At 41.4% G+C, this 17,913-nt stretch overlaps 1 protein-coding gene across 3 annotated transcripts in view; it reads left to right on the top strand.

Moving 5' to 3' along the window:
• ola1 (Obg-like ATPase 1) overlaps positions 1-17,913 on the top strand; it is a 200,616-nt gene that overhangs the window by 35,529 nt on the left and 147,174 nt on the right. For 2 of the 3 annotated variants that reach the window (XM_041201409.1, XM_041201408.1), the window contains one exon: positions 5,883-6,010. The exons of the other annotated variant lie outside the window; for it this stretch is intronic. In XM_041201409.1, the coding sequence (XP_041057343.1) occupies positions 5,883-6,010 (128 nt within the window). The remainder of the gene's footprint in view (positions 1-5,882; positions 6,011-17,913) is intronic. 3 annotated transcript variants of the gene reach the window in all.

Below are 17,913 nucleotides of genomic sequence, written 5' to 3'. Positions count from 1 at the left end.
ATCACTCATTCCTCATTCCCTTCAATATTTATCAGATTTTCATCTAAATTCTTAAATGTCAATAGATTCTTGCTGTAATGGATTCTATATTCTAATCCACCTTTGCTGTACAAGAGGCAGACAAGAGCAGAAACTCAGTAAATTTTGAAGCAGCCACTCACCTTCCTCACTCAGCAGCATGACCTCCTGGTTTTTACCGCATTCAACCAGTCACTCGAGTTACAATTGCCTGCCTCTGCCTATACAAATCGGTGTACAAACATCCTGGACCCATTTGGCACTCGCTGCTCAAAGTGCTTCCTAAGATTAAAGGGTGCTTTGGGCTCACTGTCCACATCGTTGATGTTTGCTGGCCAAGTAGCCAATGGGTCCAGGGATGTCTAGCCAGAGTCACTTCTCCACAGTTGTCATTGCTGCCTCGAGGGGGAGCTTGCGACTCCGAAAGCTCTCTCTGTGGCCCACATGGTCGGCGTTGCAACCTACAGTTTGGGAGCCTCTGACTTAAACTGCTTTTAGCATTCATCATAGACAGAAAAATTGCAGATTTTATATCATAAGATTAGTTGCATGAGGCTTTTAGCGCTGAGGCGTCTACTATTTGAGTTAAGAATTAAGGATTTGGTTTTTATAGCCTTTAGTGGAAAAGAACCACATTGGGTAGCTTTATTTACAATTGCAATAAAATAAACTATTCTCAATACATAATTATGAAAAATTAATTTGATTATCATAATTGTACACAGAACTTGCTAATTGCTTTGTTGGCAGCTGTTTAGGTTCACTAATTGTAAGGTGACTTTTTTATTCTTTCTTAGGATGTGGGCGTCACTGGCTATGCTAGCTTTTGTTGCCCATCCTTAATTGCCATTGAAAAGATAGTGGTGAGCTGCTGTCTTGAGCTGCTGTAGTCTGTGTGGTGTAGGTACAACCACAGTGTTGTTAGGGAGGGAGTTCTAGGTTTTTGACCCCAATGACAGTGAAGGAACGGCGATATAGTTCCAAGTCAGGAATTATACTGTGTTGCTTGTAGGGCAACTTGCAGGTGGCAGTGTTCCCATGCATCTGTTGCCCTTGACTTCTAGGTGGTAAAGGTTGTGGGTTTGGAAGGCGCTAAGGAACCGTGGTGAGTTGCTGCAGTGCATCTTGCAGAGGGCACACACGACTGCAACTATGTGCCAGTAGTGGAGTGAGTGAACGGTTAAGGTGGCAGATGGGGTGCCAATCAAGCAGGCTGTTTTGTCCTGGATGGTATTGATCATCTTGATTGTTCTTAAAGTTGCACCCATCCAGGCAAGTATTATACCACACTTCTGAGGTGTGCCTGTTCGGTTGGTGGACAAGCTTTGGGGAGTTGGGAGGTGAGTTAATTACTACAGAATTCCCAGCCTCTGATCTGCTCTTGTAGCCACAGTATTTATATGGCTTGTCCAGGTCAGTTTCTGGTGAATGATAACTCCCAGGTTGTTGTTAGAGGAGATTCAGTGATGGTAATGCCATTAAATGTCAAGGGGAGATGGTTAGATTCCTCCTTGTTGGTGATGGTCATTGCCTGACATTTGTGTGGCACTAATGTTATTTGCCATTTATCAGCCCAAGCCTGAATGTTGTCTCAATCTTGCTGCATATGAACATGTACTGCTTCAGTATCTGAGGAGTTGCGAATGGTACTGAACATTGTACAATCATTAACAAACATCCCCACTTCTGATCTTATGATGGAGAGAAGGTCATTGATGAAGTAGTTGAAAATGGTTAGGCCTAGGATACTGCTCTGAGGAACTCCTGCAACAATGTCCTGGAACTGAGACGATTGACCTCCAAGAACAACAACAACCATCTTCCTTTGTACTAAGTATGACTCCAACTAGCGGAGAGTGTCCCACCCCCACCCCGGATTCCCATTGATTTCAGGTTTGCTAGGACTCGATGCTGTACTTGGTCAAATGCTATCTTGATGTCAAGGGCAGAGTCCCATGTAACCTCAGGAGTTCAGCTCTTTTGTCCATGTTTATACCAAGGCTGTAGTGAGGTCAGGAGCTGAGTGGCCCAGGCGGAACCCAAACTGAGCATCAGTGAGCAGGTTTTGCTGTGTAAGTGCTGTTTGATAGTACTGCTGATGACATCTTCCATCACTTTGCCGATTGAAATTAGACTGATTGGGCGGTAATTAACAGGGTTAGATTTGCCCGGCTTTTTGTGGACAGGATATTCCTGGGCAATTTTCCACATTGCCAGGTAGGTGCCAGTGTTGTAGCAGTACTGAAACAACTTTGCCAGGGGCATGGCTAGTTCTGGAGCATGAGTCGTTAGTACTACTGCCAGAATGTTGTCAGGGTCCATAGCCTTTGAAGTATCCAGTTCTTCAGCTGCTGCTTGATATCGTATGGAGTGAATCGAATTGGCTGATGGCTGGCATCTGTGATGCAGGGGACCTCAGGAGGAGGTCAAGGTAGGTCATCCATTCAGTACTTCTGGCTGAAGATGGTTGCACTGATGTGCTGGGATTCCCTATCATTGAAGACGGGGATATTTGTGGTGTCACTTTCTCTAGTTAGTTGTTTAAATGTCCACCACTATTCACGACTGGATGTGGCAGGACTGCAGAGTTTAGATCTGATCAATTGGTTGTGGGATCGCTTAGCTTTGTCTATTGCATGCTGCTTCTGCTGTTTGGTATGCAAGGAGTCTTGTGTTGTAGTTTCACCTGTTGCCTAATTTTTCGATATGCCTTGTGCTGTTCTGGCATGCCCTCCTGTGCTCTTCATTGAATCAGGGTTGATCCCCTGGCTTGATGGTAATGTTAGAGTGGGGGTATGCTGGGCCATGAGGTTACAGATTGTAGTTGAATACAATTCTGCTGCTGCTGATAGCCCACAGTACCTTATGAACGCCCAGTTATGAGTTGCTAGATCTGTTTGAAATCTATTCCATTTGGTCAAAATCCTGAACTCCCTCCCTAATGGCACTGTGGGAGTACCTACACCACAGGGACTTCGGCAGTTCAAAAAGGCAGTTCACCACCACCTTTTCAAGGGCAATTAGGGATGGGCAATAAGTGTGCGACACCCACATCCTGTAAATGAATAATAAAAACTCCAAGGACTGTGCGGTTCTCACTCCTAACAATACTGTCATGGATAAATGCCTCTGCGACTTGTAGATTGGTGAGGACGAGGTGAAGTAGGTTTTTCCTTTCAGATTCCCTCACCAGCTGCTGCAGACCAAGTCTAGAAGGTATATCCTTCAGGACTTGACGAGCTTGGTTAGTAGTGGTGTTACCGAGCCCCACCCAGAGTACCTTCTGTCCCCTTGCCACCCTTGGCTTTTCTTCCAGTTGGTGTTCAACATGGAGGAGTACAGATTCATCAGCTGCAGGGCTTGATAGGTGGTAATCAACAGGAAATTGCCTTGCCCATGTTTAGCCTGATGCCCATGAGACATCATGGGGTCTGGAGTCAACAGTATAGCACTGTGCCGCCACCTCTGGACACAGCCAGGAATGGTGATGGTGGTGTCTGGGACAGGTGAGTATGACTGTCAGCCTATTGCTTGACTTGTTTGTGGGACAGCTCTCCCAATTTTGGCACATGAAGTCTTTGCAGGGTCGATGGGACTGGATGTGCCATTGGCATTTCCGGTGTCTAGGTTGATGCTATGTTTCTTTCTTTTTTGACGTTGTAGTAGTTTTTGATACAACTCAGAGGGCAGTTAATTGTCGTTTGCTGTGGGGTTGGAGTCACATGTTGGCCGGACCAGGTAAAGACAGCAGATTTCCATCCCTTAAGGACATTAATGAAGTAGGTGGGTTTTTAACGATAATTGACAGTTTCATGGCCACCATTACCAAGACTAGCTTTTAGTTCCAGATTTATTAATCAAATTTAAATACCATAAGCTGCTGTGGTAGGAATTGAACCACTGTCCCCAGAGCATTAGCCTAGGCATCTGGATTACTAGTCCAACGACATTACCACTCTGCCGCCACTTCCCCAGTTAGAATGCAGTCTTCATTGGCCTAAGAATATATGATCTTCATACTACTTTAGTCACAGTGAGTGAAATAGCATTCTTGGTAGGCTCATGAAAGTGTTGCACTTAGGTGTTGTCATGATATTGCAGCGTGGGGAATACCATACATGGTATTCTCTATTTGTCATCATAGAACCTGTGCCATTTCACCAAGCTAAAGATTCTTTGCTGCTCATTGGGACCATTGCTGACAAAAAGTTAAGATCTCCTGCCCTTGTACAGAAGTAAGTTGTGTTAGACAGGCAGAGTATTAAATGTTTTGTTGGTTGCTTTTGCCTGTTCAGGTTTTCTGTTTGATTTTATTTTTTCTAGCAGCAAACACACTTTAGCAGTGTTCAGCATCAAGTAACTAACCTCCAGAAAATATCATGCAGAACAAACATTCAAAAAAGAAAACTATGCTTTTTCTTTTTCATGTTGCGTCAGTAATCAATCCTGTGCTCCCTAGATATCTATACAGAGTTCAAATAAAGCAGGAGAAAAACAAACCTGAGCCTGAGGAGTAAGGCATAAATTGAAATTTTGTGCTTAGTACAGACTTTGTGCTTGTGCCCTAGGTGAACTGTGGTTTTACATTCTGTCCTTCTGCTTTGACCCATCTGGCATATTTGCATTTTTAAAGTGTCTTACATGGCCTCAATACATGCTAAAGTGGCTCACAGCCAATGAAGTACTTCTGAAGTACAGTCACTATTATAATGTGTGAAAACTTGGCAGTCAATTTGTAGAATGCAAGGTCCCACAAACTGAAAAAAGATAAATGACCAGTTGACAGGGAATTTGTCAGATGCACTTCAAAACATTCAACTGACTATCCAATGAATATTTGGACTTGACTTACTGGTCTATGAACAATTACTGGTATTTTATGTAGTGCCTTTTATTATAGTGAAAATATCCCAAAGTGCTTCACAGTTGTGTTATCAGATGCTTGATGTGAGAATAACCCACCACTAGACCACTATGGGCTAGACTTTTTTCATTGAAGGGCTACACAGTTCCAGATTTCTTAGGCCTTCCTTTTTCTTATGTAATATCTAGAAGCTCTGCAGATGATCTTCCAGTGACTTTGGACCACCTTAGGCTTTGCATCAATGGCTTGAAAGATTTGCTCTAGTAATATTAATAAGCCCTAGTAATGGTCTGCCCGTGGGAAATAATATACGTTTTCTGAAGTATCACCATGATTACGTTTGAGACAATCAGAGATTTACATTCTTCATTTCACAGGGGCAGCAAAAGATGCAACCATGTGCATCATCATATTGCAATAACAAGTCACCTTGACTTTGTGAGCACTCTCACCTGAGTCAGTATGTCGTAGTTTGCCAAGTCCTACTCTAAGAACTTGACTGTGTAATCTAGGCCAACACTTAACCTGCAGTATTAAATGAACGTTGCATTATTGGATGAGATGCTAAACAGAGGTCCAATCTACCCATTCAGCTGGCACTATTTCAACAAGAGCAGGGAAATTACCCTGGTGTTTTGGTGACATTTATTTTGTAATCAGCACAAATAGCCTAACTGGTCAATTATTTCGTTGCTATTTGTGGAACTGCTGTGGAGAAATTGACTACCATGTTTGTTGACAATATGACTGCCTGCTAAATGTATTTAACTATCTTCCCCATCTTTCTTGCTTGCTCTTACTTTTCCGCTCCTTCTTGCTCACTGTCTTTTTCTCTTTTCCACATCCCCCACTGACCTATTGTGAGCTCTGTGACTTGTATTATAAAATATTTTAAATATGCCTAGATTTTATGTTTTGGGTTTGCTGTAGCATTTTTGACCTGAATCTGATGTGTAGATTGCAGAAAGGCAATTTTAACACAGTTAATTGACTTTTACAGTAAAGTACCAGCATTTCTTAATGTGGTTGACATAGCGGGACTTGTGAAGGGTGCCCATGCCGGCCAAGGCCTTGGAAATGCCTTCCTCTCTCACATCAGTGCCTGTGATGCAATCTTTCATCTTACAAGTACGTATATCTTTAAACGTAATCTAACATCACTTCAAATGCCATTTAGTCACAGTGTTATATAATCTTGTATTCGCTCTTGATTCTCTGACTCCATATTACAGTTAGTACTTGCTGATTTCAAGTGTTAGCTTCACTCGGTCCTGGAACTCTTGCCCCAAAGACAAAAGTTGTTGGGTTGAAGCACCTTGTTTAGGCTGACACTTCAGTGTTATTCTGGGGCATCCTGCATTATTGGAGTTGCTATTTTTTGGCTAGAATGTTAAACTATCAGCCTGTTCAGGTAGATGTAAAAGATTCCCTGGCGCCTTTTTTTTTGAAGGTGAACTTTGAGTTCTCTCAATGTCATGGCAATGACTAACATACATTTCTCATTCAATGCCACCAGAGCGGATTAACTGGTTGTTATCTCGTTGCTGTTTGTGGGCCCTTCTGTGTGCAGATTGGATATTGAATCTCTCTACAAAACAGTGACTAAACTTATACAAGATGTTATTGTTTTTTTAAATGAAGCTGTGAGTATGAGAGAAATTGAGACAATATAAACCTGTAACATTTTTGTGTTCTACAAACTTCTGAAGATACACTAAAGAAAACAAAACCTTGAAGGTTTTGAAATTTGACCTGTTCCACTGAATGGGGACAAGAAGAAGTCTCATCTGTACAACTGGTACTGATGCATTTTAGGAAACTTTGCGCATTGCAGATGCTCAGACTACAAAATCTAGATGCAACTGAGTCATGGCTCCAGGTGCAAAATATCCAGCCATTATTAGGTCTTTTGGCATATCTAAGACCTTCAAGTCATTACTGAGTCTTATTCAAAGTTGCAAAAGACTACAGTAGGTACAGTTAATCATAACATTTGTAATGTTTTGAACCTTTCTTTTTCTCTACACTTTCCTTTTGGACATTAGGAATTTCAGTTACTTTGGGGTGGGGCGGGGGGGGGAATGGCATTAAAGAAAATTTCACAGCATTTTGAATGATTTATGAACTTTTGTGGTGAGATTATGCAATTATAGGGAAATGCACTCTGGCTACGAAATAGCAATTACAGTGTGTCACAGTATGACACTTCCAACATTCAAAATATCTATCACAGCAACTCTTATAGGAGTAGTGGGTACCATAGGTAGTTGACAGGTTTTCAATGTAATGCATGCTTACATAAATTATTTAATATTTACATAGTCAATCTCTTAGAATGTTGCACGTGGCTTAAAACTACACTCCAAATGAATTGAGAGGGGCTAATTGTAAGGAAGGAATGGGAAGAGGCATTTGAAAGGAGCATGGGAAGAAGAGGAAATGGAATGAAAGAAGGAAGTTGGGAATAAAGGAGGAATTTCTTTATGCAAAGTGGTGAGAATGTAGAATAGCTGTTGTGGAACGTTTGAAGTAAGTAACACATATGTCAGGCAATGACCATCCCCAACAAAAGAGAACCGAATTGCTTTGTCATGACATTTGATTGCGTTACCATTGAATTCCCCAACATCAACATGTGGCTGGGGGGGTCATTATTAACCAGAATCTTAACTGGCGCAGTCACAGAAGTACTATAACAAGGAGAGAAAATTGAAGGCTGACTATTCTGTGGTGAATAACTCTCACCTGGGACTGCCCAAAGCATTTCCACCACCTAAGGTACAAAGCAGAACTGCAATACTGTCCACTTTCTTGGATGGGTAGAATTGCAATAACACTTAAACTTGACACCTTCCAGAAAAAACAGTCCTCTTGATTAGTACCCCATCCACCAACTTAAACATCCACTCTCTCTATCACTGTGTACTGTGGCTGCAACATCTAGTAGCTGGAGGACATGGCCGCCTTTGGCACCACCACACAAGCCCATGACCTCGTACACCTAATTCATGGAAATATTATCAGCTCCAAGACATAGTAACATGGAAACATAGAAAATAGGAACAGATGTAGGTCATTCAGCCCTTTGAGCCTATTCTGCCATTCAGTATGATGGTGGCTGATCCTCTATCTCATTGCCATACTCCTGCGCTTTCCCCATATGTCTTGACATCTTTTGTGTCTGGAATAGACACATGCTATTATAGTTTAGACATTTCATCATTGCCGGATTAAAATTCTGGGTCTCTGTACTTAACAGAATTATAGGGCTGCCTTCACCACATGGACTGCAGCTGTTCAGAACGGCAGCACATCACCACCTTCTCAAGGGAAATTTGGGAGGGGAATAAATGCTAACTTTGCCAGGAATGCCCATATCCTGAGAATAAATATGAAAAAAGCAGATACCAGTGACATATTTAAAGGTAGCCTTGATTTAGACGTACAAATAGACTTGCATTTGTGTAGCACCTTTCACGAGCATAGGACATCCTAAAGCACTTTACAGCCAATGTAGTGTTCTTGACCTTCAGTCACTTTTCTATGAAATGCAACAGTCAATTTGTGCAAGTTCCACAAATAGCAATAACCAGATCATCTGTTTTTAGACGTTGATTGAAGGATAAATATTGTCTAGGACACAGCGGACAACACCATTCCACCACCATCTCGCCTCCCCTCATTTCTTCCCCATCTCCGTGATGGGAGTGAAACTAGAGAGAAATGGGAGTTGAGGGCTTGGGCTGGGATGGCTACATCTGGTGGGCAAAGGATGGGGAGAAGCAATAGAGTCAGCTGAATTAAAACAAAATGCTAGATAGAAGTACTCAGCTTATGACTGCACACAATTTTTGGTGGAGTTTTGAACAGCAATTTATCAGGGTAAGCAACAGTGTGCTGCTTTAATCAATCAGATTAGAGATTCCTCACTGACGTGCGCAGAGCCTAACCAGGCAGTGGAAGTTAGAATATTTAATTCAATGTAAAGTCATGTACAGAAAGTGAAAGATGGGATAGAGATAAGAGGCATAAAACATGTGAAAAATTACTTTAACTTTGATTTTTTAAAAACATTATTTCACATTAATGAAAATTTGCAGGACTGAGTCTCCATACTTGTAAAAATAAATTTTTAGTGCCAGAAAAATGATAACCTCACACTTCAATGGACAACTAAATTTTTCTGGGATAATTGGTGGGAATCTAGTAAGTACAGTAACTTCATACCCTCCTTTTCTTTCGGCGTAGACCCACTTGACAAGCCTGTGGAGGGAAAATTGAACAGCAACTTTTGGTTTTTGTGTTTAACTGCGCATGTGTGGATGCTGGAGATTGCTGTCTGATTTACTCTGTGATGCCGTTGAGTGTTGACAGGCTCACCATTGCATCCCAAAAAGTGTCATGACAGCTGTACATTTTTCCATTTGTTTACAAAACAATGGCCCAGATTTTTATGGGATGTAGAGTTTAGTGCATCAAATTTCCTTATGCTGGAAATAGTGAAGTTTTTGTTAATTCTGTATGAATTTTACATTTTGTGTGTGTTTATTTTGTCTGTCGAGCATTAAAAAAAAAAGCAGTTTTTCGCTGCTTTTGAGAAACAAACTTTGTTAATTTCCTGTGGGAGATGAGCAGTGCACAATCATACGTTTTGATATGTAGGTGAGCTTTTTGTGTACTAGAAAGGTTTACCAAATCTGCTACACTCGGCTTATTAACAGCTTGTTGATGTTTAAATTTGCTGTCAAATACATCATACAACTATTATTGTCAAATTCTTTTGGTAATTTTAGAGTACTTAAAATGAATGGAAGATTGTTAAATTGCAAACCTCTTTGTATATGATTGCAACAAATGTGGTATTAATTTCAGAACACACCAAAGTGTGAAAGTTATCTAAAGACTAAGAATACTATGTCCGTCTTCTCACTTAAATGGCACATCCTCTCCCTCCCATCTCCCTCGACAACCCCTCCCCCTCCCTCCCCTCCCCACTCCCATGCAAATGTTTAAATTCTAAAAGCATGCTGATCACTTGTCATCCATCAATGGTAGCATGAAAATTACTTGTGGTACAATGCTTGCAAGAAAATCTTTTGTGTGTTAGACATCAGCTTTGTTTTACACAATTAAAGTATTACACGCTAGAATAATTTAAGTTGTATGTGCTAAATGGTGATGTAGTCTTTCTGTAAAGGCTGAATTTGTTTGCTGATGCTGGGCAGCTGTTGACTTATGCTTTGTGTGGAGGGGCTTTGAAATCAGTCATCTTGCTTGTACTTGCATTTTGCCTACAGTTCATAGAATATTATGAAGATGTTACTTTAATTCTTCAAAAATAAGAATTATAACCTGTCTTCATTTTGTAGTTTCTCGATGGAAGTTCTGAAGAAAACTTACTTTTTTTAAACCATCATTTAATTTGTTTCTAATGCATTGCAAACCATAAATGTTTGGTCAGGTTTCCGTTCTAGAAAAATAGGGATAAGATTCAAAAGAATTAAACAACAGATTCAATAACCGGGCTTTAGAGGAATTTTATGTTGTGAGCACTTGGTATGTGCCAAGTGTAACTGGGGTAGGTTTATTTTGTTAAAATTTTTTTGTTCACCAAGTGCAACATTTTATGCTTCAAACGGAGAAGGCTGCTTTGTCTTATGTATTTCTGGAGAGAACCTATTGGTGCATTTTGGCTGATGTATTATGCTAGCTTGGTTTCTCTCGTGTTTATAGCTTGTAGCTGCTATATTACATGTGGAGAGATATAGAAGGTAGCTTTGATTTTTTATTTTGTAATGCCATTAACTAACAAAGGAACTTTTATTCTAATTAGAAAGTGTATTTTTTATTTGAATTATCAGTGGGACCTGCAATGGCTGTGACTTGTTGAGCTCTTTTACTCTGCAATTCCATCCATGGCCTTCAGTCTGCATCCTTGTTTTATCCTCCAGTGTTCTCTTCTGTGCCTACTGAAGCCCCTTTGCCTCTATCAGGACAACATGGCTTAACTTTAACAAATTGATTGCAGCTTTAAGTTCTTGGTTCTACTTTTTATTCATTCACAGAATGTGGCTGTCATTGGCAAGGTAACATTTATGCCCATCTCTAATTGCCCTTGAGAAGGTACTGGTAAGCCATCTTCTTGAACCCCCTTTGTCTTTGTGGTGATAATACTCATACAGTGCTGTTTGGTAGGGAGCTCCAAGATTTTGACTGAATGATGATGGGGAAACAGCAATATGTTTCCAAGTTAAGATAGTATTTGACTTGGAGGTGATGTCCTCATGCATCTGTTGCCCTTGTCTTTCTGTGAGGTATGCATGCAAGTGGTGAGTATTCTATCATGCTCCTGATTTGTGCCTTGTAGATGGTTGAAAGGCTTTGGGAAGTCGGGAGGTGAGTTGCTTGCTGCAAAATACCCAACTTTTGACCTGTTTTTGTTACTATGGTATTTATGTAGCTGGTCCAGTGACCTTCAGGATGTTGATGGTGGAGATTCAGTACTGGCAATATCTTTGAATGTCATGGTGGCTAGACCTCTCCTATTGGAGTTAGCTACTGCTTGGTAGTTGTGTGGCACAAGTGGTACTTGTCACTTATTAGCCCAACCCTGAATGTTTGCTTTTGTTGCATGTGGGCAGGGACTACTTCAAAATCTGAGGAATTACTTGCGGAAATGAATAGTGTGCAATCATCAGCGATTATCCCCACCTTTTGACCTTATGATGGAATAAGACTATTGATGAAGCAGCTGTAAATGGTTGGGCCTAGGACACTACCCTGAAGAACTCCTGCAGTGATGTCTTAGGGCTGGTATGATTTGGTTCCAACAATCATAATGTTCTTTTTCTGCTAGGTATGATTACTGTCTTACTAGGGCTCCTTGGTGCTCCGCTCAGTCAAATGCTACTTTGATGTCCAGGGTAGTCACTCTTAGCTCACCTCTGGAATTCAGCTCATCGTTCTTGTTTGAACCAAGGCTGTAATGAAGTCTGGAGTCGAGTGATCCTGGGGACTTAAACTGAGCATTGGTTAGCAGGTTATTGGCGAGTAAGTGCAGCTTAATAGAACTGTTAACTACACCCTCCATCAGTTGTTGATAATTGATTTGAGATTTAGCTGGATTGGATTTGTCCTTCTGTTCTCTGTCTTATTGTCCAGTCTCTACTTAACACCCGAGAACCTGTTTGTTCTTGGGGAACTGACACCTATGATAATAATAAAAATTGAAAATTTAATCACATGCTGCATCCTTCAGGCTTGGCGATGCCAGGACTTGCTGCCCTGGTGCCTTACAAATTGGAATTGTTTCTCCACACCCTGCCTTCTCCAAATTTGCCACTTTTTTGGCTGCTCTGTTGGGACTTCTGCCTTCACCTAGTGTTGTCTACTAAGTTAGCTGCTAGCCACCTGTGACTAGTTGGGAATCTAGATGTATTTTTGATTAATAAATAAAAAATGAGTGACAGACCCTGTCATTGGTGATCTCAATGCTCATATTTGCATTGGTACTTTACCCTTTCTATGCAGGTATCAGTAAAATGAAAAGCAGAATATGTGAATTTTTAGATCATTAGTGTATGCTTTATTTCTTTAACTGCTGTTTAGATGCCTGTCAAAATGGTGTGCAACACTGGTGAAAATGTAGACTTCAAAATCATGGAAACAATAGCAATGTATGCATAGAGGAGCTCGCCTAACCTGAATAACTATCCTGTCCAGCAGAAGAAATAAGTCCAACCAATAACTAGCATCTCTAATAGGGCACATTGTATAATAGGTACAATTGTATTGTACATGAAGAGCAGAGACTAGTCTGATATGTGAGAAATAGGAGCAAGGGTAGATCATTCAGCCCCTCACCCTGCTTTGCTATTTAATAGAATCATGGCTCAGTCCTAATGTCTGACCCCTTATCCTGAGGCCGTGCTGAGTGTTCTAGATTCCTGAGCCAGGGAAAATAACCTCTGTGTCTACCCTGTCAAGCCCCTTCAGAATCTTGTATGTTTCAATTACATCACACCTCATTCTTCCAAACTCCAGGGAACACAGACCCATTTTACACAGCCTCTCTTTTCATTCATTCATGGGATGTGGGCTTCGCTGGCTGGACCAGCATTTATTGTCCATCTCTAGTTGCCCTTGAGAAGGTGGTGGTGAGCTGCCTTCTTGAACTGCTGCAGTCCATGTGGTGTAGGCACACCCACAGTGCTGTTAGGAAGGGAGTTCCAGGATTTTGACCCAGTGATAGTGAAGGAACCATGATATATTTCCAAGTCAGGATGGTGAGTGTACTCATCCTTCTAGATGGTAGTGGTCATGGGTTTGGAAGGTGCTGTCTAAGGAGCCTCGGTGAATTCCTGCAGTGCATCTTGTAGAATGTACACACAGCTGCTACTATGCGCCAGTGGTAGAGGGCGTGATTGTTTGTGGATGTGGTGCCAATCAAGTGGGCTGCTTTGTTCTGGTAAGTGTCAAGCTTCTTGAGTGTTGTGGGAGCTCCTGACTTGTGCCTTGTAGTTGATGGACAGGCTTTGGGGAGTCAGGAGCTGGGTTAGTCGTCGCATGATTCTTAGCCTCTACCTGCTCTTGTAGCCACAGTATTTATCTGGCTACCCCAGGAATATATGCCTATCCCAAGAACTAATCTAGTGAACCTTCACTGTATGGCCTCCAGGGCAAACATATCTTTCCTTAGATATGTAAAACAACTATGCACAATACTTCAGGTTTAGCCTCCCCAAAACCCTTTAACAACTGTATCAAGACTTCCTTACTGTACTCGAGAGCTCTTGCAATAAAGACCAACATGTCATTTACCTTCCTAATTGCTTGCTGTACCTGCATGCTTATCTTTTGTGTTCCTTGTCGTGAGTACACCCAAGTCTTTCTGAATATCAACATTTTAATGTTTCATGCCTTTTTAAAAAAAACTTTTGCTTTTCTGTTCTTTAAACCAAAGTTAATAACCCTACTCTTCCCCACATTGTACTCCATCCATCACCTTGTTGCCAGTTCACCTTACTGTCTAGATTTCTTTGCAGTCTCTTTGTTGTGCTTGTCAAAGCTTACATTCCCATCTAACTTTGTATCATCAGTCAACTTAGATACATTACCTATGGAAGGGCTTCCCAAATCTTGGGCTGCGGGATGAAATTTGGGAGTCACAACGTACAAAATTGTAATGGTAGCTGTGGAGCTGAGACTCCATTCTGGGACTGGCTCTGAGGTTCCATGATGTACTTTTTCCTGTCTCGGAGTCTCAGTGGGAATACTGATTGTTGGAATACTGATTGATGGAATACTAAGTGGGGGAGGAGGACATGATGTAATTGGAGAGTTGGGGCAGGAAGTATCTTCATGCTTAAAATGTGCGAACTCCTCATTGATATGACAGCCAGTGCTTCTAATTTTCAGTTGAACAGTGCAAAAGTGATTTGATACAAGTAAGTCCCCGTTTTAAGTTGCTTTATTAACTTTAATGTCGTGGATAGAGAGCCATGCCGGGGCCAACAGAGTGTGCGTGACCCAATCCGCTTCATTTTGGAGCGACCTTTCGCGCTCTTTGCTTCCCTGCTCGACCGTCCCCTCTCTTTGCTTCCCTGCTGGACCGTCTCCTCTCTTTGCTTCCCTGCTCAATCGTCCCCTCTCTTAGCTTCCCTGCCTGACTATGCTGCTCGCTGCTTCCCTGCTCTGTTTTATTGTCTTGATATCATAGTGAACGTTATAATGCTGCTGCTTTGTAGTCTTGATACAGTGGTGAAGGTTATAATGTTGTTTTGTCACCTTCTGGCTCTTTGATACAGTGCTAAAAGCTATTATATACAACTGTTTTGTTTTATTTTGGCACTTCAATAATAAAATAATGATGGTTACTGTCCTGCTGTTTTGTCTTATTTTGATGTTTTTCCCTAATCTACTCTGTCCAGACTCCTCATGATTTTGAATACCTCTATCAAATCTCCTCTCAATCTTCTCTTCTCCAAGGAAAACAGCCTCAACCATTCCAATCTGCCTATGTAACTGAAGTTCCTCATCCCTGGAACCATTTTCACGAATCTTTTCTGCACTTTATCTAATGCCTGTAAACTTTCCTAAAGTGTAGTGAGATGCGAATCTTGCATATTAACCTTTTTATGTAGCATCTTATGTACTGCTTTTTGGAAATCCAAGTATATTACCTCTACTAGCTACCTCTTAACTGCCCTAGTAGTTACATCCTTGAAAACTCTAATAACTTGTTAAACATGATTTCCCCCTCATAATCCTTGTTGACTTAATACAATTTAGCAGCAATTTTCAAGGTGAGTGCATTGCTCAACCTTGAATAAAAGTGTTACCGTTGCTAACTTCCAATCTGCTGGGATTATTCCAGAATCTAGGGAATTTTAGAAAATCATAGCCAGTGCATCGACTATCTCTGCAGCTACCTCTTTTAGAACCCTAGGATGTAGGCTGTCAGGCCCTGGGGATTTATTGGCTTTTAGTCCCATAGGGCAGAATTTTTCTTCCCATGGGTGGTTGCACACTTGACCCAAACGGAAGTGAAATAGTGCGCAATGATGTTGGCCGTGCGTCCCGATGTCGTCGTGCGCACTTGCGATCTTTTGGTTGCCGGGCACACATGAGAGCGGTAGCGTGCCTCCTGACAATTAAGAGGCCTATTAAGGCCCTTAAGTGATTAAATAAGTTGCATTTTTGGCTACTCACTCAACCATTCGTTTGGCAAGCAGACGAATAGGCCAGACGACCTTTTGCATTTTTCACAATACCTCATCCAAGGGCAGGATGAGGTTTCCAACGGTTGCTAAAAAAAAATTAAAAATTTTGAATATCATTTTTTACATGTCCTTCTTAATGTGACTGAGTCACATGTGGGGACAAGATTACATAACTTGTAAAATGCTTATTTTTGTATTTAAAACTTTTCAGCTTCCTGAGGCAGCTCTGCGCCACCTTGTAACCTTGTCTTTGTAATGGCAAATAAGTCTAGACTATTTATCTCTTATTGTATGCCTTAATGTGAGTCAACGTTTTTGATAATCATTCTTATGTTGTTGAAATTGCTGCTTAAACTGCTGGACTAAACTTGAGAGCTATAGCCAGATGTGCAGTGCCTGATCAACTTACGGCAAACTGCAAAACTTTGAAAAATAAAAATTACAAGGCTTGGCACTGAATGTTTGTGATATTTTGTGTCTAAGGCACTTTGTGCTAAAATTAATGCATGTGGCTAACACTATGTTGTCATAGCAATGCATAAGCCATGTCAATGATTAATATTGTATAAAAATGACCCCTCTTAAGTTCTTGCTTGTTTCTAACCTTCTCTACCTTTGCCAACAAACTCCATTCTGACCTGCAGATTCCCTTTGGTTGTGTTCATTGCTTCATTGGCTTGCGCTCAGTTGGCATTTGGGCTGATGTCAGCTGCCTAGCCGCCTCCTGAACAGCCCCACAAGTCTTTAGGGTAGCCCTCTATTGGCCTGCTCTTTCCAGGTTGTGCTTCATTCCTCTGTTAGCTCCAAGTTAGATCTTGCTAGTGGATAAAACTCTATTCAATTGCTTGTCATCTTGATTGAGATTTGTTTTTCTGCTGGTTTTTGCACATTGTTCTGCTGCTCTTGGTTCCTGGATCATTTTCTGCTCTGCTGATGACTCCTGGATCAAGCAACCCTGCACTGGCTCCAGAATTCCTCTTGACTCCTCCAATGCCTCCTGCCCTGAGGCTTCCCCCTCATGACAGGCCTTCAAGATAAATAATGCCCATAGGCTGCTATTCTAGGAAAGAGTGCCCCCACTCCCTGTCCTTGTTTTTCTGCCAACCCCTCTACTCTCCGCTGTGTCTGCTTTCGCATTCCCCATCTTTAGTGTCCAGGCTGCCCCTCTAGAACAAATGCTTTATTTTTTTTTGCTGCTCAAGGCAGTAATCATGGCAGCCTATCCTCTGTTCCCAGTGAGCATCCTGCCCAGTTCATTCCTCATGGTTTAACTTCCTACCTATTCATCTTACTTCTTACACTGTCCTTTCTCCAAACGCCCCAGTGCATTATCAATAATTGCCTCTCTGCTTTGCTCTCCAGAATATTTGCCCATTCCAGGCGAAGGTCCTCTCCATTCACAAGTGCAGCATGTATGCATTTATGGACGTTGGACTGAAGGAAATTTGATTTGCTGGTGGGACTTCCCAACCCCCAACAAACGCCAAAGCCTTCAATCCCTTGTAACGTATTTTATCATTTTCCCTGAACAAACTGCTGTGGGTAGTGGTGTATCTTTGGCCCTATCTCTCATTCTTCTAGTACCACCGCCTCCCATTTAACCATTTTTAATTAAATGCCTTGTCATTTGCTGTCCTCCCAAGAACTACATAGACTGAGTCCTGTCATTGGCTTCTGCCAAGTGAATTCTCATCCCCTGTAATTATAGCCTACACCTAAAATCTCTCTCTCTCTTTTTGTTCCCACTGTTCTGACATCCTTCGTGTCCCCTCTCAATTGCACCGTTGGCCAAATCCTTATCCTTTTTGTTTCTTTTTATTAATCTTTTATGGGACGTGGGTGTCTCTGGAAAGGCCAGTATTTGTTGCCCATCCCTAATTGTTCTTGAAATGAGCAGCTCACTTAGTTAAGAGTCAACCACTTTGAAGTCTGTAGTGTTACAGTGGGCAGCAGAGAAGCCCAATTGATGAAATTTAGAGTAAATAAACTTGATCCAGTACTGCCCACATTTGCAGACTGCAATAATTAAAGGTTAATTTGCAGCTGAGGATATGTATTTATCCATTTTACATGGCTATCATTAAATCACATTAAAATGATGAAAATGGGATTCTTGCAGGTTGCTTTGTATTTTGTTACAGAAAACTATCAATTGTTGTACACAGCAAAGAACATTAAATTCAAGGCCTTGCCATATACATTGAGTTGTGTCTCACATAGACTTGTGTCATTGTTTTTCTCAGTTCATTTTTTACAATATTGTACAATGACATGTGTAGTTTAATGCGGTCCCATAGTTTTTTTTCTTTC

This window comes from Carcharodon carcharias, chromosome 12 (genome assembly GCF_017639515.1).
Source record: "Carcharodon carcharias isolate sCarCar2 chromosome 12, sCarCar2.pri, whole genome shotgun sequence".
In the NCBI taxonomy this organism is placed as follows: domain Eukaryota; kingdom Metazoa; phylum Chordata; class Chondrichthyes; order Lamniformes; family Lamnidae; genus Carcharodon; species Carcharodon carcharias.
This window is presented reverse-complemented; position numbering and strand designations above follow the sequence as displayed.